Genomic DNA, 21,070 nt, shown 5'->3' with positions numbered 1-21,070 from the left:
GACTCCCAAGGGCCGCACCTGCACGGCAGGGACCGGGCCGGCGCCTGCTGGTGCCCCTGACCGAGGGCGCGGGGCCCCGGGCGGGATCAGCCTCGGGCCTCGCGAGCCCTTCGCTCCGGGGCGCAGGCCGTGAGCTCGGCAGCTCCCGCACAGCGAGCGCTCAGCCCAGGAAACGGAATCGGGACGCGGGGACCCAGCGTCCGCACCCCAGGAGGCCGCGGGTCCGGGGGGGCGCAGGGGCGGGGCGGGGCGGGGCCCCGGGAACGGGGGGACGGGGTGGGGGGGCACAGGGCTCCGGGCGGCGGAGGCGTCAAAGGGGAGTGGGGGCCGGGTCGGGGTCGGCGGTTGGGCAGTGGGGGCGGGGGTGGGGGCGGGGGTGAGGGCGGGGGGAGAGGGCGCGGGGCCGGGGCCCGGGGCCAGGGAGTGAGGGCGTCGGGTGGGGCAGGGTGGGGAGGGGGCGGGGCCCGGGCCCGGGGCCAGGCTGTGGGGCGGGGGGCGAGTTGGGAGGGGGGCGGGGGGAGGAGGCGGGTGGGAGAGTGGGGGGGGGTGCGGGCAGGGGGCGAGCCCTGGGGGGAGTTGGGCGGGGGGTGAGGGGAGGGCGGGTGGGAGAGTGGGGAGGGGTGCGGGGAGGGGGCGGGTCCGGGGCTGTGAACGGGGGTGGCGGGCGGGGCGGGCCTGGGATCGCGGCCGGCTGTGGGGCAGGGAGTTGGGCTGGGGGTTGGGGGAGGGGGCGGGTCCTGGGCTGTGAAGGGGGGTGGGGGGTGGGGGGTGGGGGGTTGAGGTGCGGGAGGGGGCGGGTCCCGGACTGTGAAGGGGGGTGGGGGGGCGGGTGGGAGTGGGGAGGGGTGCGGGGAGGGGGCGGGTCCCGGACTGCGGCCGGGCTGCGGGGGCGGGGAGTGGGGCGGGTGGGGGATGGGCGGGTCCTGGGCTGTGACGGGGAGGGGGCGGGGGAGGGGGCTCGGCCGGGACTGCGGCCGGGCTGTGGGGGCGGGAGTTGGGCCGGGGGGTTGGGGGAGGGGGCGGGTCCTGGGCTGTGAAGGGGGTGGGGTGGGAGGGAGGGGTGCGGGGAGGGGGCGGGTCCGGGACTGTGGCCGGGCTGCGGGGGCGGGGGTGGGGGAGGGGGTGGGCCCCGGACTGTGGAGGGGGTGGGGGGCGGGGGGCGAGTGGGGAGGGGTGCGGGAGGGGGCGGGTCCGGGACTGCGGCCGGGCTGCAGGGGCGGGGAGTGGGGCGGTTGGGGGAGGGGGGGGGTCCTGGGCTGTGAAGGGGTGGGGTGGGGGGAGAGGGCTGCGGGGAGGGGGCGGGCCCCGGACTGTGGAGGGGTGGGAGGCGGGGGGCGGGGGGAGGGGTGCGGAGGGGGCGGGTCCCGGGCTGTGAAGGGGGTGGGGTGGGGGGAGGGGGCGGAGGGGGCGGGCCCGGGACCGCGGCCGGGGGGCGGGGCGGGAGCTCGGCCCTGGGATTGGCCGCCCGCCCCGCCCGCCCCGCCCCGCCCCCCCCGGGGCCAATCGGCTGCGCGCGCGTCCGGCCCCGGGTCCCCGCGGCTCCCGGCTCCCGGCTGGCGGCTCCCGGCTGGCGGCTGGCGCTCGGGTCCCAGCTGTCGGGCCGCAGCCCCGGCGCCCGGATGCACCCAGCCCGCCCCGCGTGCCCGCCTCTCCGTCCAGGTGAGCGCCCCGGGGCCGGGGCCGGGGCCGGGGCCGGGGCCGGGGCTCGGGCGGGGGTCCCGGCGGGGCCTGGGTCGCCCCCCGCGGAGCTGCAGCATCTGCCCCCGCACGCGGCCGAGCAGGTCTGCGCCCCGCGCCCGGACCCTCCCGCTCCCGCGCGTGCGGACGGCCGGGCCGAGGCGCTGCACCCACGTGGCCGCGCCGAGGAGCGCACGGGGCGGGGGGCGGGGGCGGGCGGGAGCCGGTGCGCGACCAGTGATTTTTCACCGCATTTTGGACGGGAAACGGCTGTTTCGCAAATTGCTCTTTTCGCCGTTTGTCCGGGGGGGAGTAAATATTGATGTAGGTGCGGGGGCGGCACGTGAGCTGGGTGCCCTTGGGGGAGGGGCGCGGGCCGTGGCCGGGGCAGACTCGGGGGTGGGGAGGAGACCGTAGGCGGGGCGGCGGCCGACCTGGGGGAGGGGAGCAGCACTTAGCTTCCCAAGGACTCCCTGGGCGTGCTTACCCCGAAGTGCCCCCCCAGGCGCGCTCCAAACCCCCGTAGGGACTCACTTTTTTTTTTTTTATAAAGATTTTATTTACTCATAAGAGACACAGGGAGAGAGAGAGGCAGAGGGAGAAGCAGGCTCCATGCAGGGCCCGACGTGGGACTCGATCCCAGGACCCTGGGGTCACGCCCTGGGCCGAAAACAGGCTCTAAACCTCTGGGCCACCCCGGCTGCCCGGAACCTCACGTTTTAAGAGAGATTTACTACCATCTGCACTCTTGCCCGTGACCCCCCCACCCCCAGCCCCAACACCGGGGGGACTGGTACGTGTCTGCAGAGTACAGGCTGCCCTCGGGGTCTCGCGGTTAAGGTGGGGCAGGAGCCAGCCCAGGTGGCGCCAGGTGAGCCCGCCTCCCCGGGACGCACGTGCTCGGTCCGGCACGAGCCAGCGTCCGGCCGGAGCCAGCGTCCAGCCCAGTGCTTTTGGGGGCGCAGAAACGCGATCGGCTTCCATCTGGGTCCACAGCTGCTCCTCACCTGGCCCGGGGCTGCGCAGAGCAAGTCTCCAGAAAGGAGGCACAGGGCCCTCTGATGGGGACTGAGGGACCCCTGCGCCCCAGGACTCCTGCAGGACGGGAGAGTCCCCTGCCCTCGGCCTGCTCCGGCGCCCCACCGAGGACAGGCACTGTTCTGCTTAGGGCTTTTCAAAAGATTGGAGAAGGTTGTCCTTGAGTGGTTTGGGGGGTGATCTGCACCGCCATAAAAGAAGTCTGTGCACCCGGGGCTAAGCTGGGAGGCTGGTTTCTTTCTTTCTTTTTTTTTTTCTTGGCTGGTTTCTTTTTGATCACCCCCAGTCCCGGGGGCCTGGAGACTGTCCAAGGGGCGTGACTTGCAAAGGGTGGCAAGGCTCCCGGAGTGCAGGTCTGGCATGGGCGATGTGGGGAGCCCCTGGGCCCTGCTGCATCAGGTGGTGATGGGAACCGCACCCAGCCTGGCCCTATGGCTCCAGAGGAGGAAGGGAGCAGGCTAGGGAGGGTTGCAAGAGCCTGGATTTGCATCTCCAGGAGAGGACCCCCCACCATCTCACAGCAGAGCTGCCTTAGGAAGTTCTTGGGGAGCAGAGGAGGTGCAGGGCTGGGATCTGGGGTCCCTTCTTAGAGGAGCCGTGGGGCTGTGCTCAGCGACCACCCTGAGCCACATCCTCTGCCGTGAGCTTCTGGCCGGGACTCTTCCAAACCCACAGGATTCCAGAGCCTTTTTTATTTTATCTTTCTTAGAGTGGTTTTAGTTATAGGAAAAATGGAGAAGCCGGGACGGAGGGTTCGCGGGTTGATGCCTGCCTCCTAACGCAGTTTCCCCGCGTAGCCTCTTGCATTAGTAGGCACCCGTGTGACAGTTGGTGCACAGGACTCCTCGCTGACGTCCACGCTCACTGACACTGCCTTAGTCTCCCCGAGCCCCTCCTCTCTCCCGGATGGCATGCGGGACATATCTCATCTGTGCAGCTGTCCCGTCCCCTCACACAGCTGGCGCTACGGGGTTTCAGTGATCCGTCTGCGCTTAGTGGGGCTCCGGCCTCCTGGTCAGTGCAGGGAAACAGAAGTAGGAGGCAGAGGAGGGGCTGAGCTCAATCCTGGGGTCTGCAAAGATGAGGGTGGCACCTGCTGGTTGTCACCCCAAAGGAGCCAGGCAGGGCTGCAGCCCAGTGGGGCCTCACCAGGAGTGAGCTCGCCCCGTCCCTCCTTCCCTCCTTCCCTCCTTCCCTCCCTCCTGCCCATCCATCCATCCGCCTGCTCCTCTGTCTTCTTGTCTCAACTATTTGAAGGTTGTGTGTGATTTTTAAATTTCTGGTAGCGTGTGATGTCCTCTTTATCATTCTATTTTTTTAATAAGTTTTTTTTTAAAAGAAAAAAGATTTAATTTATTTATTCATCAGACACAGAGGCAGAGACATAGGTGAGGGAGAAGCAGGCTCCATGCAGGGAGCCCGACGTGGGACTCAATCCCAGGACCCCGAGATGAATAAATGATCTCTTGTGAATAAGTAAAATCTTTTATTAAAAATAATTTTAAAAAAAAGCCTGAACCAACTCAGTTTCTCCCCCTCCCTCTGCCAGGTCCCAGCATGCCTTCCGAGACACCCCAAGCAGAAGCGGGGTCCGCAGGGTGCCCCCACCTTTCAGGGGCATCCCTGGAGAAGGGGCCCCCGGCAGATAAAGAAGCCAAGGAGCGCCTCTGGATCCGTCCCGATGCCCCCAGCAGGTGCTCCTGGAAGCTGGGCAGGCCCCTCGCGGAGTCTCCGCATCACCACACTGCCTTGTAAGTGCCGGTCCGTGACCTCTTCTTGCTTTGTCTATTGTCCTGAAGAGAGGAGGTTGTCACCTGGAAGCCACATGGCCATGTAGACCTGAGGTTGGTCCCCCCCTTGTAATCGCTCGGGGTGGGGGTGAGCTGGGACGGGGTGGGGGTGGGGGCACCTTCTAGATGAGCGACCAAGGCTCAGAGAGGCCAAGGCTGGTTTTCGCTCGAGCCCGGTACCCAGCAAGAGTCGACGCTGGGTAACTAAACGGATGTGCCCCAGTCACAGGCTTTGAGGGACCCACCGAGGGGACTTTCTAGCCCAGCCCCACAGGCCATATGCTCCCGTTGGAGGCGAGCGCGCAGCTGCAGCAATTAGGGATGCAGCCTGCGCGCCTCCCCTTAAGCCTGAGCGGTGAACACTTCTCTGATAACGAGATATTTGTCGGCAGTGGGCTCTTTTCGTGGTTGAACTGGGACTGTTGCGTGAAGAACTTTGAAGCCCTCTTTTGAGTATTTTTAAGATTTTATTTATGAAAAAAAGATTTTATTTATAAGACACACAGAGAGGCAGAGACACAGGCATTTGGAGAAGCAGGCTCCCTGCAGGAGGCCCATGCGGGAATCCGGGACCCCGGGGTCACGCCCTGAGCCGGAGGCAGAGGCTCAGCTGAGCCCCGGGGCGTCCCTCTCCTGCATATTTAGATGTTTGCAGTCATCTGTGCCCTGTTCTAAGTGTAGGAGATACGTCTGTGGGAAAGGAATAAAAAAAGACTAAAATCTCTGACCCCCGATAAAACTTGAGCGCTTTCGTCCTTAGGATAATCTTCCAGAAGTGAACAAATAAGTCAAGGTGTTTGATTTTTACTGCGTAGACGCTGCTGTACCCACGCTCGGCAGCGAGGGGTGGTGGGGAGGCGTGGGCCCCAGTGGGGCTCACGGATGGAGATGGAGATGGAAATTTCCCCAAGCCCGGAAGCTGCAAACATCGAACCATCTCCGTGCTGGGAGCTGCGGAGGCCTAGCTGGGGATGAGCCCTGGGGCAGAGGCTGGGGAGGCTCCCAGGGAGGGGGCGCAGGGCCGCAGGGAGAGACCCGGCTTCCTGAGGGCTCCTGAGTCCTGAGTCAGAAGGCCTGGGGTGGGAGGGAGGCCCCCTGACTGGGTGCAAAACACCTATTCCTCATCTGCTGGGCCTAATTAACCCCCCTGCAAAGCCGGCGGGGAGAGTGCACGGCCAACGTGCCCCGGAGCCTGTGGTGCTCGGGGCTCCTCATGGTGAGGCCGCAGGTGTGATGGGTCTGGGTGGGCGGTCGGGGGAGGTTCTAGATGGTTCCCAGGTGGAATGGCTGAGAAGGAGGACCAGGGTGGGCGCAGCAGGAAGGGAGGGCCAGACGCTGTGGTGGGGCTGCCCCCCGGGGGCCTCCTGGGCCTTCCCTGGCCCGTTTGATCCCTGGCTCCTGCCCTGGTCACGTCAGGCAGGTGCTCAGGGGGTTTCCAGCGCCCGAGGCCTGGTCCGGAGTCGGGAGGCCCATGTCCTCCTGTCTGGAGCGGGCGGGTGGAGCAGGCGGGCCTCCCAGGCTGGGGCAGGACGATTGAGCCCCCAAGAGGATGCAGCTGGAGTCACTGAATCAAGGCCCAGCCTCAGCCTGAGGGCCCAGCCTCCCTCGGGGCTGAGGTCGTCTGTGAGGTGCTCCCTGCTGTTCCGGCCTCCCTCTGGCCGGGTGTTCCTCCTGTTGGGAGGCCGCAGTTGGAGGCTGGACTCCACCTTGTGGGCGTGGAGGCCTGTTCGCCCGGCCCGGGGTGGAATGCTGCCTCCTAAGCACCTCTGGACCCCCCGGGGAGCCGGGCCCTGGGGCTGGGCTTGGGGCCAGGAATGCGGGGTGGATGGGCGCCCAGTGCCTTGGGCTCGCTGCAGCCTGAGAACCACGGCCCGTAGTTTAGAAACCTGAGGGTGTAGGCAGCGATTGCATTTCTGGAACCTTCGGTCAGAGGTGTGTATTCCCAGGCGAATGCTCGGTGAGCACATCCTTGGCGCAGACAGGAGGAGGGTGTGGGATTGGCATCCGTCCCGGAGCGGGAGGACGGGGGAGAGGTGGAGGGGGCCCTTCAGGAGGTGCACGTAGCATGGTTTGCACACCGCCAGCTGGGTTGTGCACACCTGTCAGCAGGTGGAAGAGCGGGGAGAGGAAACCGGTCACCTGAATGTGAAGGGGGACAGCTGGCTGGCGGATGGGAGCTGGGAGGGGCTGGGGGAGGACCCCGGGGGAGAAGGGAGGAGGACTCGGGTTGGCTTGAGAGAGGGAACTGAGTGAAGGTCCCCGGGAAAGACGCACCAAGCGCACGGACCAGGGCCCGTTGAAGTCAGTGCTGTTACGGCCTCTTTCTTCTTTGGAAATAACGTAACACAAGCAGTTGCAGAAATCCTATGGGGGGTCCTGTGTGCACACGCGTGTGTGAGTGTGCCCTGATCTCTCACCCCGCGTGTAGGTCTGTATCATCACTCAGATCCCAGTGAAGCCAGGTCTTTGATTTGCTTCTTGACTTACTTGACACAGCGTGCTGGACTGCCAGGCCTGACTCATCACGGACGACTCTGTTCTAGGGCGAAATCCCCCAAAATCTTGCCGGATATCCTGAAGAAAATTGGGGACACCCCCATGGTGCGAATCAACAAGATTGGCAAGAAGTTTGGCCTGAAGTGCGAGCTCTGTGAGTACCTGGCCTGGTGGGTGGGCCCGGGGATGTGGGGTTGGACCCGCCCCGCCCCGCCCCCGGGACCCTCGTGGTTGGGGTGGGGGGTGCAGAGGGGCCGGGAACCCACCGGCTCACAGATGTCCAGGCCGTTTCCAGGAAGACGGGGGAGGGGAGAGCCCAGCAGGGGACATGCGGGGTGACCAAGCCGGCCACTCCGGTCCGGGCTGAATGTGGGCCAGCGGGGAAGGCGGGACGGAAGCAAGAAGGAGCCCCATCTGAGGAGGGGGCGACGTGACAGGGGGCCCAGGCACCAGCGGGGCGGGAAGGGCTGGTCTCCGTTCTGCTGGCCTTACAGGGCTGGACGGTCCCTCTGCGTCCCGAGGCGGTGGGCACGTGGGGAGCGTGTGTGGCCTGGTTCTTGGCAAGCAGAGGACCACCCGCGAGTGTTAGGGGTCCTGGGGAAGGGGCTTCTGTGCAGGAAGGGGGGGGCATGGCTTCACCATCACGGCTCCCGGGCTTGCATTGCGCAGCAGCTGTCGCATGGCGGGCAGCAGGTGGAGGGGACCAGGCCTGGTGCCCCCGGGCAGCTCGACCCCCAAGGGGACGGAGGCACGGCCTCAAGAGCCCATGTGGGGTGGGGCTGGAAGAGGGCCTGAGGCCACGATGGCTGGCTGAGCTGGGGGCAGCCCTGGGGGCGCTGGCCCGCTCCCTGCCCCGCTCCCTGGCCTTGCATCAGCGCCAGCCCCCAGGGCCTAGCCGGGTGGCCGTGCTGGTGGCGAGGTCAGTGAGTCCCCCTGACAGGCCCGCTGAGCGTGGCTCAGGCTGGTCTCGGGGCCCAGAGCGAGCACCACCGCGTCCTGGAGGGAGCCCAGCGCAGGCTGCCGAGTCCCGGGGGCACCGAGCCTGGCTCTTGGGGCCGAGGTCTGTGGGAGGAAACCGGGACGGACCAGAGGGAGGTGCCTGTGCCCCTCCCCGCAGGCCGGCTGGGTCCCTCCGGGCGCGGCTGGTGCCATGTCCACGCCCCGATGCAAGCACGACATGTTTTTAAGAGCTGGAGGAAGAGCGGAGGCCCTGGCCCAGGACTGCCGGGAGATGGCTGGGGAGCCCCGTGGCCCGGGCGAGGGGCTCCTCCCGTGAGGGTGACGGTGACGGGAGGCAGGCCTGGGGGTTTGCAGCCCCCGGTGGGAGGGCGCGGGGCCGGGACCTGGGGGCCGCCGGCTGCATGTCCAACCGCTCTGTGGGGACGTGCGACCCCACAGGGGGCTCGTTCTGGCCCGTCCACCCAGCAGGGGTCCTTGGCGTCTTTGTCTCCAACGCTTGTTGCCACTGGGCGACGGCAGGTGCACGGGCAGGTGGGAGGTTCCCAGGGCACCAGCACCCTCCGCCAGGCGCAGGCGGGACCGCAGGGGCTGGTTTATAGAACCAGCCAAGACCATGTGTGTCCCCATGTTCTGGCTCCGTCAGAATGCGGGGGGTGGGGTCAGGGATCACTTAGAGGGCCGGGGCTGGGGCCGGGGCCTACCTCCTGTCGTGATTCATCCTTGGCTCGCAGTGGCCAAGTGTGAGTTCTTCAACGCGGGTGGGAGCGTGAAGGACCGCATCAGCCTGCGCATGATCGAGGACGCCGAGCGGGCGGGGACTCTGAAGCCCGGGGACACCATCATTGAGCCGACGTCCGGGAACACCGGTGGGTGCTGGCACAGCCCGGGGTGGGGGCGTCCCCTGGCCTGCGGTGACCGCTGCCGCGTGCAGGCCTGTGTGGCCGGGCCCTTCCCTCCAGTTTGCTCAGCCCTTCTTGCACCTGTCCCAGGGGGAGGGAGGGTGGGTGGGTAGGGGCCCCGGGGTGGCGCCATGGCCCCCCTGACCCCGTGCCCGCCCCCAGGGATCGGGCTGGCCCTGGCTGCCGCCGTGAAGGGCTACCGCTGCGTCATCGTGATGCCGGAGAAGATGAGCATGGAGAAGGTGGGGGCAGGGTCACCTCCTGGGGCCGCCCCTGCGCGCCGGGCCTGGGGGACGGGGGGTGGGGACACGGGCCTCACCGATGCCCTGCAGGTGGATGTGCTGCGGGCCCTTGGGGCCGAGATCGTGAGGACGCCCACCAACGCCCGGTTTGACTCCCCCGAGTCGCACGTGGGGGTGGCGTGGAGGCTGCACAACGAGATCCCCAATTCCCACATCCTGGACCAGGTGAGGCCGGGGTCTGGGGGCCCGTGTGCACTCGGGGTGGGGACCTGTGCAGGGGGCTCCGGGGACCTGCTGGGGTTGGGGACACCACACGGGTGGCAGGAGCGGACTAGTTGAGGAAGCGCACCCTCGGGGGGGCTGGATTGAACGTTCCACGTGCTCCCGAGCCGCCGGGGTGCCCTGTGGCTCGCCCCGGGCTGTGCGCCTGGTGCCCCGTGGCCGCTGCCGCGTGTCTGACCTCGCCGCCTGTCCCCGCAGTACCGCAACGCCAGCAACCCGCTGGCTCACTACGACACCACCGCCGAGGAGATCCTGCAGCAGTGTGACGGTGCGCGCCTGTGCTCCACGCGCCTCTCCCTGCTTGCCTGGGGCACACGAGTCACCACGCTGTCCCTGGCCAACTCCTGCTCGCCTCTCAAAACCCAGCCCCGCTGTGCCTCCCTGTGACAAGCTCTCCAGAGCAGTTCCCTCGAGAGGCTTCCTGCCTCTGCTGTGCTTTCTGAGCCCTTGCCCTGGCGTCTCCTGGGACACCTCCTTACCCTGTTTCTGTGTCTGGGCCGGGGGGGCTCCACGCGGTTTTTGGGCCCTGACGTGAGTGTGGAATTCAGCGCTCGGGCTTTCTTCCTCCCCGGAGGCCGGGAGGCTCCTTGGAGCCTCTGCTCACGTTGGGAGCCCAAGGCCCGTGGGGGCGTGGGGGTGATCTCCCCAGAGCTTTGAGTGGGGCACTGCCAGGCGGTTGCTCCCTGGCCTCTGCCTGGAATCCGGTGCTGCCGCGGGCGTCCGTGGCGAGGTCCGGGCCTGTGCTCGCCCAGGCTTCCCGTGGGCGAATCTGCGCGTTTGGCCAAAGCGCCTCGGCGCGGGTGGGGACTTGTCTGCGGGCGCCCGCGCCAGCCCCTCGGCAGCGTGGGAGGTGGGCCGCCTCCTGTCTCCTCTGTGACTCCCTTCCCTTGACCACGTCCCTGACCGGCCTCCCTGACCGGCCTCCCCGTCCCCCGCAGGCGGCACGTCCTGGCCAGGCCTCTGGGTGGCACTTGGGGACTCAGGCCAGATCGGGATCTCGGTGGCCGTGTGTCGCTCAGCAAAGGCTGGAACCAAGCCCCCCTGGGTCACGAACGCTTTTTAAAAAGCTCTGGCCCCCAAATGAAGGGCTGTGGGAATGTGACAATGGTTTCTCCGGGGGCGGGGGCGCCTGGGGGCTCCGTCGGAGGTCAGCCTTCCGCGCGGGTCATGACCCCGGGGTCCTGGGATCGAGTCCTGCATCCTCGGGCTCCCTGCTCAGCGGGGATCCTGCTCCTCCCCCCTTGCCTCTCTCCTCCACTTACGTTCTTTAATAAATAAAATCTTGTTTTTTCTAAGATTTTATTTTTGAGAGACCCAGAGAGAGACAGAGACAGAGGGAGAAGCAGGCTCCCTGCAGGGAGCCCAATGTGGGACCCCGGAGTCATGCCCTGAGTAGGGCAGATGCTCAACCCCTGAGCCCCCCAGGTGTTCCTAATAAATCTTAAAAAAAAAAAAAAAAAAAAAAACACCGAGTGTGGTGGGCCAGCTGGGTTAGGGCCTGAGGACGTTCCCCCTGACGCAGTTTCTCCCATCAGGGAAGCTGGACATGTTGGTGGCTTCGGCGGGCACGGGTGGCACCATCACGGGCATCGCCAGGAAGCTGAAGGAGAAATGCCCGGGGTGCAAAGTGAGTGACCCAGGGCCGCGGCGGGCGGTGGAGGCTCCTGGGCCCTGCCTGTGTGCGTCTCCCCACGGGGGCCTGGGCTGAGCGGGGGGCGGGGGGTCGTCATCAGACACCGTCCTAGACACAGGCGGTAAGCGGGGTCAGGACGGGGACCTTCCGCTCCAGGGCAGAGGCTCTGGCGCCCGACGCCCAGAAGCCTGACGACGATCCCCTGCCCCCTACTTGGCTCAGATCCCTGCAGGGAGACGGCCCACGACTAAGGCGCCCTCATGCCCCCAGGGGGGTGGTGGCCTCTGAGGGTTGTTCCAGAGCTTGTTGCTCGTAGGTTCAGGTGCCGCACGTGCTCCAGCCAGGAGGGAATGTGGGCTTGGGGCTGAGTGTGGACCTGGGGAGGGGGTTGTACAGACGGTGCAGCTGGTGGCCCTGAGCGCCCTCTGTCCCCCACGGCCTTCCTGGGGTGCCCTGCTCGCCAGTGTCTCCCCCGCGAGGCTGCTCCCCCGCCCCACCTGTCCGTCCCTCTGAGTGCCCCGGGGTGACATTTGTCTTGGCCTGGTTTCCTGGGTTTCCAGTTTTGCCTGAGGCCTGACCCTGCACCCTGGGGGCAGGTCTGTATCAGGTGCTTGCTAGGGGTGGGACTGCCACCCCCCACTCCCACCCCGACCCCACCCCACCCCACCCCCGAAGGCTGGGCGTGGCCACGAGACTTTTGCCAGCTGGGCCCTCCTGTCGCCCACCCTGCAGATCATTGGGGTGGATCCGGAGGGCTCCATCCTAGCAGAGCCCGAGGAGCTGAACCAGTCAGAGCAGACCGCGTACGAGGTGGAGGGGATTGGCTACGACTTCATCCCCACGGTGCTGGACCGGACGGTGGGTAGAGCCAGGGCGCTTCCCCTGCAAGGGGGTCCGAGCCTCTGCCCCCATGCCCCCTTGAACCCGCTTTCCTAGGGGAGGGAGCGCGGAAAAGCGAGCGCTGCACCCGCAGGTGGGCGGAGCGTGGCCTTGGGGGCGAGGCTAGGTGACAGGCTGCCCCGTCCCAGGCGTGTGCTGTGGATGCTGACGTGGCCAATGCACAATCAGGGCCCTGCGCAGGGGTTAGGGCAGGTGAGCCAGGTGGACGAGGAGAACCCCAGGCACGCTCCTTTTTGGGAACCTGGAGGGCGCTTCCGCCTGGGGGACGTTGGCGTGCAGCGGGGCCGGAGCAGAGCTCTGGCTGCCAGAGGGAGAACGTGTGGGACCTGGGAGAGGGAGAAAGTTCTAGGTGTTCACGCACGAGAATCCCATCCCACATGCGGGGCCGGGCCGCGTCTGTGGAGGGTCACGGCCTCCTGGACCCAGGGCGTCCGAGAGGCCGCACCCCCACACCAGTGCGCAAGCCCCTCTAGAGCCTCGGGCGTGGGTCCTGCCCGCAGGTGGTGGACAAGTGGTTCAAGAGCAACGACGAGGAGGCCTTCGCCTTCGCCCGCATGCTGATCGCGCAGGAGGGTCTGCTGTGCGGTGAGCGCCGGGCGGGCGCCGGGCTGGCGGCTGGGGTGCGGGGCACGGACGGGCGCTGTGGGAACGGCGCCCTCGTCCTGAGGCTGCGGGACGGCGGCCGTGCTCCTCCGGGGCCGTGTGCCCACCTGCCCTTCGGGAGGCCGCGGTGCCCACGGGCGGGGCGGGAGGGCCACGGAGCAGGTGTCCTTCCAGAAGGTGGCCGGAGCTCTGGGTCCTAGGAGGGTCTGTGTGCTTGGCTTTCTGTGTTGAACCGCCTTGTTGAGGACGGGGTGTGGCCCACGGACTGGGAAGGGAAGGGGCGTCCGAGCTGAGGGCCCGGGGGACCTAGCCGACCCCCAGCAGTGTCACGTGAAGACCGTGCTCCCGGCACAGTAGGCGTCGGGGCCCGGGTGTGCGCCGGGCACCTGCCTCCCGCCTGGCCTGGCCTGGCCGGGCCAAGGGACGTGTCCTGGCGGTGCTGTCGGCGGGGCGGGGTGTCTGGGGGCGAGGCCAGAGCTCTCAGGACCAGCACTGACCTCGCAGCGGGGGCTCACCGTCGACTGGGGTCGCCCCGGGGAGGCTGGAGGTTGCCCGCTGCCCGGGCCTCGGGGGACAGGCGATGGGACAGCTCTGCTCGCCAGCCGTTTCCTGCCGCCGCCCCCGAGGCCGCCTGCCTGAGCTGCAGGACCTGCGACGGCGCACGTGCTCCGTGCAAAGCTCCTGGGGGAGCGGGTGGTCCGACCGCCCGGACGGTGTGAGCTCGGGGCCAGAGGCACGCGGGGGCGCTGAGCAGTGGGGCCTCCCCAGAGGCAGCCCCTGTGGGTGGCCCCCCAGGATCCCTCCAGAGCTCGTCCAGGCACGTAAGCATGTGCACACACGCTGCCCCGCCGGGGGCGTCTGACCCCGACCCGCTCCGCAGGTGGCAGCGCCGGCAGTGCCGTGTCGGTGGCCGTGAAGGCTGCCCAGGAGCTGCAGGAGGGCCAGCGCTGCGTGGTGATCCTGCCCGACTCCGTGCGCAACTACATGTAAGGGCGCCACCCCCACCCCCCACCCCCCGCAGCCTCTGCTCCCCCCTCCTGGCCTGGGGGTCCCCCTGCAGGTCCCATCCCCATCTTGGGTCCTGGGACGCCCTTTGAGGCCAGTGCGCCCCACAGAGGGCCTCTTGCCCCCGTGACTCCACACACCTTGGGGCCGAGCGCTTCAGCAGGGGGAGGAGGAGGATGAAGCCCCCCCCCCCCGTTTCACCCTATAGCTCGGTCCACCTGTGGCTGGGGTGGGACGGCCCCTGGCTCTGCCCTGGCACGTGTGACCAGTGGCCTCCGAAGCCCCTTCAGGCCGATGGTGCTGAGCACCTGTGCGCTTCGTGTCCCAGGCCTGACGACCACGGGTCCAGTTGCAGCAGGTCCCCAGGGCGCAGGGACCTAGAGACCCCCGTCCCGCCCACAAACCCTCACCACCTCCTCCATAGTGTGGGAGCCGTGGGTACGCGTGCCCAGGGCGCTCAGCTGCCCCTCGTGACCACGCCGAGCTGGTTCCCCAGAGGCGGGTTCATGTCCGGGGTCCTGCGGCCAGATGGCCCTGAGCCGGGCTGCCCACGAACGCCTGACGCCCCGCGAGCTTGGCCGGCCGCTGTGTGGGTGTGAGCGGGTGTGAGGGGTGGGGCGGGCCCGAGCGAGGGTGTGGGTGAGCCCTGGGGATGGCTGTACGGGGTCGGAGCGTGTCCTCTCACCCCTCATCCCCAGGTCACGCGCCTGGTCAGGCGGGTCCCAGGTGGGTGCCAGGGCAGGGCCTGAATCCTTCATCCCTGGCAGGTCGCACTGCCTCGTGCCTGCCCCCGAGTGATGGGCGAGTGTTGGGAGGGGGCCTGCTGGCTCGGGTCCGGGGACAGGAGCCCTGGTGCCCTGTGCTCCTCAGACACAGACCCCGGGGTCTCCCAAGTCTGCCCCCCAGGCCTCAGGGTGTCTGCTGAGGGGCACTGCGCCTCCTCTGTGAACCCCCGTGTCCCGCTCCACGCGGGCAGACCCCACATCCCACCTGGTGACTTCCCGACGCCCGCAGGTCCAAGTTCCTGAGTGACAAGTGGATGCTTCAGAAGGGCTTCCTGAAGGAGGAGGACTTCACGGTGACCAAGCCGTGGTGAGGCTGCCTCCCGGGGTCCCCCCGTGGCCACAGGACATGCGCTCCTGGCCCCCCACGCCCCAGGTCACGGCCGCCCTGCTCCCCCCCAGGTGGTGGCACCTCCAAGTTCAGGAGCTGAGCCTGTCGGCGCCGCTGACGGTGCTGCCCACGGTCACCTGCGAGCACGCCATCGAGATCCTGCGTGAGAAGGGCTTCGACCAGGTGCCCGTGGTGGATGAGTCAGGGTCAGTGTCGCCCCCCCCCACCCTGTGCTGTGCCTGGAGCTGCAGATGCTGGGGGGTGGGGGGCTGGTCATGCGCACAGCTGGGCCCTGCTGTCCCCCCACCCCCGGGGCCTCGGCGTGCGCACGGGGCAGGCGCAGGGGACACGGCCAGCCCTGGAAGGCCACGCAGATGACCACGTGCCCGGGCTCCCCACACAATCCAACTGTAGCCCCAAAACCCGTGTCCCAGGATGCTGCCGGGTGGTTGCCCTCGACACTGGTCAGAGGGGAGGCCCCCAGAGGGCCCCCCAGTTTGCAGTGCAGATCTGAGCCCGAGGGCGACCGTGGGCTTATTCTGCCCCGGGCGGGGAAGGTGCCCGCACTGACCCCCGCCCCCCCCCCCCACCCCCCAGGATGATCCTGGGGATGGTGACCCTGGGGAACATGCTGTCGTCCCTGCGTGCCGGGAAGGTCCAGCCGTCAGACCAAGTGCAGAAAGTTCTCTACAAGCAGTTTAAGCAGGTATGGGCGCCGCTGCCTGGAGGCCGGTGCGGCTCGGGTGGGAGCCCCGGCCAGGCCACGGGGCGGGGCGTGGGCACCCCCAGGTTTGGCAGCGTGTGGCTGGGGGTCCGCAGCAGGCCCAGAGGCCATCTCCTCTGCCGAGCTGGCATCTGGGGGCGTGACCGTGCCCCACGCGGGGTCCCGGCCTTTCCTGGACGCACTCCTGGGGAATCCCTGGCAAGCCCCGGATCCAGTGAGAACTAGAATGTTCTGGGAGATGGGCCAGGGCCGTTGGGGCCCTGGGCAGGCGGGCAGGGCAGGCTGCTCCCAGTCCCCTCATCCCCCCCATCCCCCTGCATTGCCCACTGCTCCCCATCCCCCCATCCCTCACCGCTTCCCACCCTCATCCCCCTGCCCCACCACCGCCCACTGCTTCCCTGTCCCCCATCCCCCCATCCTCCCCATCCCCTACTGCTCCCCGCCCCCCATCCCACCCACCCCCATCCCCGTCCCCCACTGCACCCTCTCCTGCGCTCCCTGGACCTCCCGCCTTGCCCCTCCTGCTGGCCTCTGCTCAGTCCCTCCTTGTGGCCTCCCTGAGCCCCTGGTCACCCCCCCAGAGCACCCAGCACATGGGTCAGCTCTGTGAGGCTACCCGGCCCCCAGGTCCCCAGCCAGTTGGGGCCGGCCCTGCCGAGCACAGGCTGTTGGGTTCCTTCCCTCCCGTGTATGGAGGTGACTGCCACACCGTGAGCGTGTTCCCCACGGTCACCCAGAGGCGTCCTCTACCCCTCGCAGACCCCCAGCACGCCAAAGCCGTGCACGTCCCTGCCCCCGCGCAGGTGCCCTGTGCTCTCCAGACTCGCGCGTACGCACGTGTGTAGCTCCTTGCCCACAGCGCCCTGTCCTGCCTGCCCCCTGCCGTGTGTCGGGCCTTCTGGGGTTGACTGGGCGCCCGGCTGCTCCCCTGGGACTGGCTGCACCCAGCCGTGCCTCCCGCCTGCCTCGCCGACGGGGGAGCCTCTGCTCCAACGGTGCTTTGGGTTTCGGGCCGACGGAGCCTGGAGGCTGGAGGCAGAGCTGGGGGGTGCCCCCCAACGCCCGCGTCCCTTTTGTTCCTTTCAGGGCCCCTGGGTGTCCGTGTCCCTCGCTGAGCTGCCGGGCAGGGCTGGCGGGGGTGACACACCGAGGGGCCGCTGCGGGTGGAGCCGGGGTCTCCGGGCCGCAGCGTAAAGCCGGTGGGACCTGCCTCCTGGACTCCCCAGAGCTCCCCCATGGCCAGGGCAACAGGGCAGGGCGCCGGCGGGCTGCGGTGTGGCCGCTGGGCTTGGGAGATCACCTGGGGTTGGTGCAGCCCCCGGGCCCCTCCCCGGGAGCGGGCGGCAGTGGGGGCCGTGGGGAGGGAGGACCGTCCAGGTCCCTCAAAGGGACCGCTGGGTGCCATGGTTAACTGCAGGTGACACCCGTCTAAGCCCCTGGGCACCTTGCGGGGTGACGGGGTCGCTAGAGCACCCCACGCAGAGCCCCGGGCCGCGAGCCTTCCCGGTGGGCTGTGGGCCCAGGCGTCCACTAACCCCGCCTCGAGGACCCCGCCTCTCCCTCTGGGCCGTTGGAGGCCGGAAAGAGCTTTCCACTGGAATTACAGCCTCGGATGAGCTCGCCGAGGGGCCACCTTGGATGGCCGCACACCCCGTGTCCCGATGCGGAAGGGTCTATCCATCGGGGGTGCTAGAAGGCCTTTGAGGTGGCCCTGGTCCCCAGAGCGCCCTTCTCGGGCTGATTGCTAAGAGAACGTGCGGACAAAGACGAGGGCATCCGGGCCTCTCGCTGAGAGCAAACAGCTTCCCCCTGGACACGGGGACCCTGTGACCAGCAAGGTCCCAGGAGGCTGGACTGAGAAACCCCGTTTCAGGTCTTTCCTGTGGTGTGAGCGTGTGGGGGGCGCCCACCTGGACCTGGGCGCTGGGTCAGCTGGTGGTGAACCAGGGCCCGAGCGGGGTGACGGGCCGGGTGGTGGCTGCTGCTCCCCCCGCCGTGGGGACCGGGGTGTCCATCCGTGGCTGGTCTTCCCGGCCCCCGATTGACCCCTGGATCTCCTGTCCATCCTGTAGCCCTAAATCTCTTTCCCATCCAGTTGGGAACACCCCACCAGGGTGGTGGGGCGGCACGTGGGCCACTCCAGGGGGCCCCAAAGTGTTTTCTTTCTCCCATAAGTTCCCATGATGGGCCTCGAGTGGATGGTGCGGGGCGAGTCCCCACCTTCTCCCCTTCTCTGTACGGTTCCCCCCGAGGCTGGCGTCGGTGCTCGTTCTTGGTGACGGGCGGCAAAGCGCAGTAGAGGCGGGGCTCCCGCCTTCGTGTTCTCCGGGCCTTTCCTGTGTTTGCTCCGTCGCCGGAGGGCCCGGGGGCAGCGGGCACGGGGGCAGCGGCCCTCAGGCTCCGGCCAGCTCGAGGCCTGGCTGGGCGGCCCCGGTGAGCGCTGACCTCCGCTTCCCTTCCAGATCCACCTGACGGACCCACTGGGCAAGCTCTCGCACATCCTGGAGATGGACCACTTCGCCCTGGTGGTCCACGAGCAGATCCAGTGTGAGTGGGGCCTGCCGTGGGCGGGGCAGGGGGCGGGGGGCGCCGACTGCCACAGCCCGGGCCCACGCTTCCATGCGCCTTCCTGCCGCGAGCTCCCTCGAAGGGCATCTGGGGTCGGTGGCGCCGACCTTCACCCCCGGCAGCCCGGGCCTTCGCAGCACCACACCACGGCCACTTCCAGGCCGCGCCTCGCGTCCACGCAGGCCAGGGGCTGCCGCTCCAGTTCTGGGGAGGGTGAGGGCTGGTCTTGGGCCTGGGCTGCCCCAGCCTGAGGCTAACCCTCCCCCATCCTTGGCTCCACAGCGCGGGGCCTGGCCGTGTCGGGTGTGGTGGGGGGGCCTGCAGCTATGTACCCCCTCCCCCAGAGTGGGCTCTTGTCAGTGTCGCAGGCTCCGCGGGCAAAGGAGGGTGTCCAGGCTTGAGCGGGAGGCTTGCCCTCCTGGTCTCACCTCGTATTCGAGTAGGGAAGGTAGGGGTTCCAGGTTGAGGGTCCATGAGTGATGTTTCCTTGGACCAAGCCCACGTGGCAGCACTTCCAACGTCTGCTTCCAGCTGTGTTGGCAGAGCGAGGGCTCGGCCCAAAGGCCCAGAGGCCCGAGGCCACGTCCTGGACGGCGCTTGCACGCCCCGGTGCTGGGCAACCCTCGGGGAGGGGCTGCAGGGCCGCTGACTCCTGCGGGCTGCGCGTGGCCGGTCTCCTCGGGGGCCCCGTGCCAGCCCCCCACCCTGCGTGGCCGCTGCCCTGAGAGGCGTGAGGGCCGGCCGCGGACAGGTGCTGGGGAGAGATGGGACCTGGGCCTCTGCAGCCGCTCCTCGTGGGGAAGGAGGCTATGAGGACTGGGCCGGCAGGTCCCAAGAGCCCAGGCCCCAGGAAGGGCCGATGTTAGGGTTTGCGCCCAAAGGCAGGAGATGGTCTCTTACTCGGGGAGGACCAGCCTTTTCCCTCTGTTCAGGCCTTCGACTGGTTAGGGGAGGCTCGGCAGGCCGGGGAGGGCCATCGGCTCTACTGCGTGTCCCCAGTGCAGTATCGGGTCTCGCCCAGAGACGCCCAGAGTAACGTCTGCCCAGATATCTGAGCACCCTGTGACTCAGTCAAGCGGACACATCAAACTAACCGTCCCCAACCCTCTGCCGTCAGCACAGCGTGGCCGCCCAGGGCTGGCGCTCCTTCCAGGCCCGAGAGAACAGCCTGGGCGTCAAGTCGGGCCGGAGCCGTGAGCCGGTGTAGTTCATGGGTGTGGGCAGTGTGGGAACCTCACGCCCCAACGCGAGTGTCAGACACCAAGGGGGACGCGCAGACGGAGCGAGAGCCGGGACGGGGAGGCCAGGGCCCCGCTCTCTGCAGCTTCGCCCCGACGGCTCGTGTCAGAAGACGGCGTTTGGTGTCGGGTCTGCTTGGGAGCCGCCGGGCTCCGGCACCCAGGCACCTGCGGGCTCGGGCGGGGCCCCAGGAGCTCTGCCTCCCGAGGGCCCGGGTGTGGGTGTGGGCGTGGCTGCGTGGAGGGGCCTTTAGACCGACCGCCTTGTTCCTCCTCAGGCCACGGCAGTGAGAAGTCCAGTAAGAGGCAGACGGTGTTCAGGGTCGTCACTGCCATCGACTTGCTGAACTTCGTGGCTGCCCGGGAGCGGGAGCAGAAGACCAAGTCAGGAAGCGGGCCGGAGCCCAGACCTGCCTCGGCCACGGTCCAGCTCTGACGGCCCCCGCGCCGCCGGTGGGCTCCGTTCTCCTTCGCTCTTGTAGACACTGAACCAACCAACATGTGATTTTTAACCGCCTGACGCTGGGGTTGCTCTAACGTGATGGGTGCGAGGAGCAGGTGTAGGGTGCTTAGCCCGGGACCCGCATAAGTGCTGGCTTCCCCCCTCGTGACCCCTGGCTACCTAAATGAGTCTATTTATGGTTTATTGGAGCGCATGGGCTTTTAACTTTCTTCTAAAACGTTTCAATGAGAAAATCTGAGTTTCAACGAGGAGTCAGCCAGGTGGGTGAGGCCACGCAATCACCGGGGTGGGGGTGGGAGGGTAAAAGCAGACGGTGCCTTTTCTGGAGAAGAATCCAGACTGGGGAGCAGCAGGAAGGGGGCTAGGGAGGTGGGGTCCGTGTGTCTGCTGGGGCCTGGGGCGGTCAGAGCGACTGGAGTGTTGGGGCTTTGTGATTGGGGTGAAATTTTCATACCTTTAAATGACCAGTTTAAAGATGTTATGGTCTTGGTGCCGTGTAGCCAGGTCCTCTCCCCTCCCCTCCCCCTCCTGGCAGCTGCCCATCTGCTTTTTGTCTCTGTGGGTTTACTGGTTTGGGATACGTCATATAAACGGAATCATGCAATCTGACCTTTTGCGTCTGGCTTACTCCGTTCAGCGCGGTGTTCCTGAAGTTGACCCGCGCTGTAGCAAGGCTCCGTACCTCGTCCCTTTTCGTGGCTGCGTAATGGTCCGCTGTGTGGATGGACGTTTTGTTGGTCCCTTCATCTAGGACATCAGCTGCCAGGAACTGGGCTGCCGTGAACCTTTGTGTACGAGAAGATCCGTTTTGAATTCTTTGGGTTCTATCCCTGGGGCTGAAGTGCTGGGTCATGTGGTGATTCCAGGTTGATGACCCACCAGACTGTTCCCTGGTGGCCGCGCCCCCTTACGTCCCCCTCAGCCATACACAAAGTTCCACTTTCTCCACATCCTTGTCCACGTTTGTCATTTCTCTAGTTTTGGGGGGTTTGTTTGCTTTATAACTGATGATGTGTGGTATCTCATTGTGGTTTTCACTTGCACTTCCCTCGTGACTACTGATGCTGAGCACCTTTTTATGTGCTTTTTCGTCATTCGTGGGTCTTTGGAGAAATGCCTATCCATGTTCTTTGCCCATTTTTAAATTGTGTTATCTTTTATTGCCCAGTTGTAGGAGATCTTTATGTATTCTAGATACTAGACCCTTACTAGGTATGAGATTTGCAAGTATTTTCTCCCCTCCTGTGGGGTAACGTTTCCAGTTCTTAATGATGACTTTTAAGTGCACATTTTAAACTTTGAAGTTCAATTTATTTTTTTCTTTTGTTATACCTTTGGTATTATAATTATGAACCTATTACCAAATCCAAGGTCATGAAATTTTACCTCTTTTCTGCTCAGACCTATATAGTTTTATTTGTCGTACTTGACTCATTCAC

General features: G+C 66.8%; 2 protein-coding genes across 3 annotated transcripts; one reads left to right on the top strand and one right to left on the bottom strand.

Annotated features, from left to right (window-relative positions):
- The first annotated feature begins 1,516 nt into the window (after positions 1-1,516).
- CBS (cystathionine beta-synthase) lies at positions 1,517-21,016 on the top strand. 2 transcript variants are annotated; one of them, XM_049104508.1, is made up of 17 exons: positions 1,517-1,659; positions 4,265-4,466; positions 7,049-7,155; positions 8,693-8,827; positions 9,023-9,102; positions 9,193-9,327; positions 9,583-9,652; positions 10,920-11,011; positions 11,750-11,875; positions 12,418-12,502; positions 13,401-13,506; positions 14,540-14,617; positions 14,710-14,844; positions 15,236-15,344; positions 17,825-17,909; positions 19,447-19,621; positions 20,269-21,016. In XM_049104508.1, the coding sequence occupies exons 1-16, from the start codon at positions 1,620-1,622 to the stop codon at positions 19,602-19,604; spliced, it is 1,743 nt and encodes a 580-aa protein (XP_048960465.1). In that variant the 5' UTR covers positions 1,517-1,619; the 3' UTR covers positions 19,605-19,621; positions 20,269-21,016. The 2 variants fall into 2 exon arrangements, with proteins under 2 accessions (XP_048960465.1, XP_025289825.2); XM_025434040.3 differs by lacking the exon at positions 20,269-21,016 and having other exon boundaries at positions 19,447-20,240.
- LOC118352972 (uncharacterized) lies at positions 4,953-7,087 on the bottom strand. Its single transcript, XM_035709199.2, has 2 exons — positions 6,993-7,087; positions 4,953-6,604 (listed from the first exon to the last, which is right to left on the bottom strand). Exons 1-2 carry the CDS (start codon positions 7,026-7,028, stop codon positions 5,930-5,932), a joined length of 711 nt encoding a protein of 236 aa, XP_035565092.2. The 5' UTR covers positions 7,029-7,087; the 3' UTR covers positions 4,953-5,929.
- Positions 21,017-21,070: the final 54 nt, after the last annotated feature.

This window comes from Canis lupus, chromosome 31 (genome assembly GCF_003254725.2).
Source record: "Canis lupus dingo isolate Sandy chromosome 31, ASM325472v2, whole genome shotgun sequence".
Classification (NCBI taxonomy): domain Eukaryota; kingdom Metazoa; phylum Chordata; class Mammalia; order Carnivora; family Canidae; genus Canis; species Canis lupus.
This window is presented reverse-complemented; position numbering and strand designations above follow the sequence as displayed.

Bases quoted from the DNA above. Each gene is read 5' to 3' on its own strand.
- CBS (XM_049104508.1), top strand. From the start codon at position 1,620: ATGCACCCAGCCCGCCCCGCGTGCCCGCCTCTCCGTCCAG. The intron at 12,503-13,400 runs GTGAGCGCCGGG...CCCGCTCCGCAG, and splicing joins GCAGGAGGGTCTGCTGTGCG to GTGGCAGCGCCGGCAGTGCC. The intron at 15,345-17,824 runs GTATGGGCGCCG...CTTCCCTTCCAG, and splicing joins TCTACAAGCAGTTTAAGCAG to ATCCACCTGACGGACCCACT.
- LOC118352972 (XM_035709199.2), bottom strand. From the start codon at position 7,028: ATGAGTCAGGCCTGGCAGTCCAGCACGCTGTGTCAA. The intron at 6,605-6,992 runs GTAAGTCAAGAA...ACCTGCTGACAG, and splicing joins AGTCCAGCACGCTGTGTCAA to GTGTGCACAACCCAGCTGGC.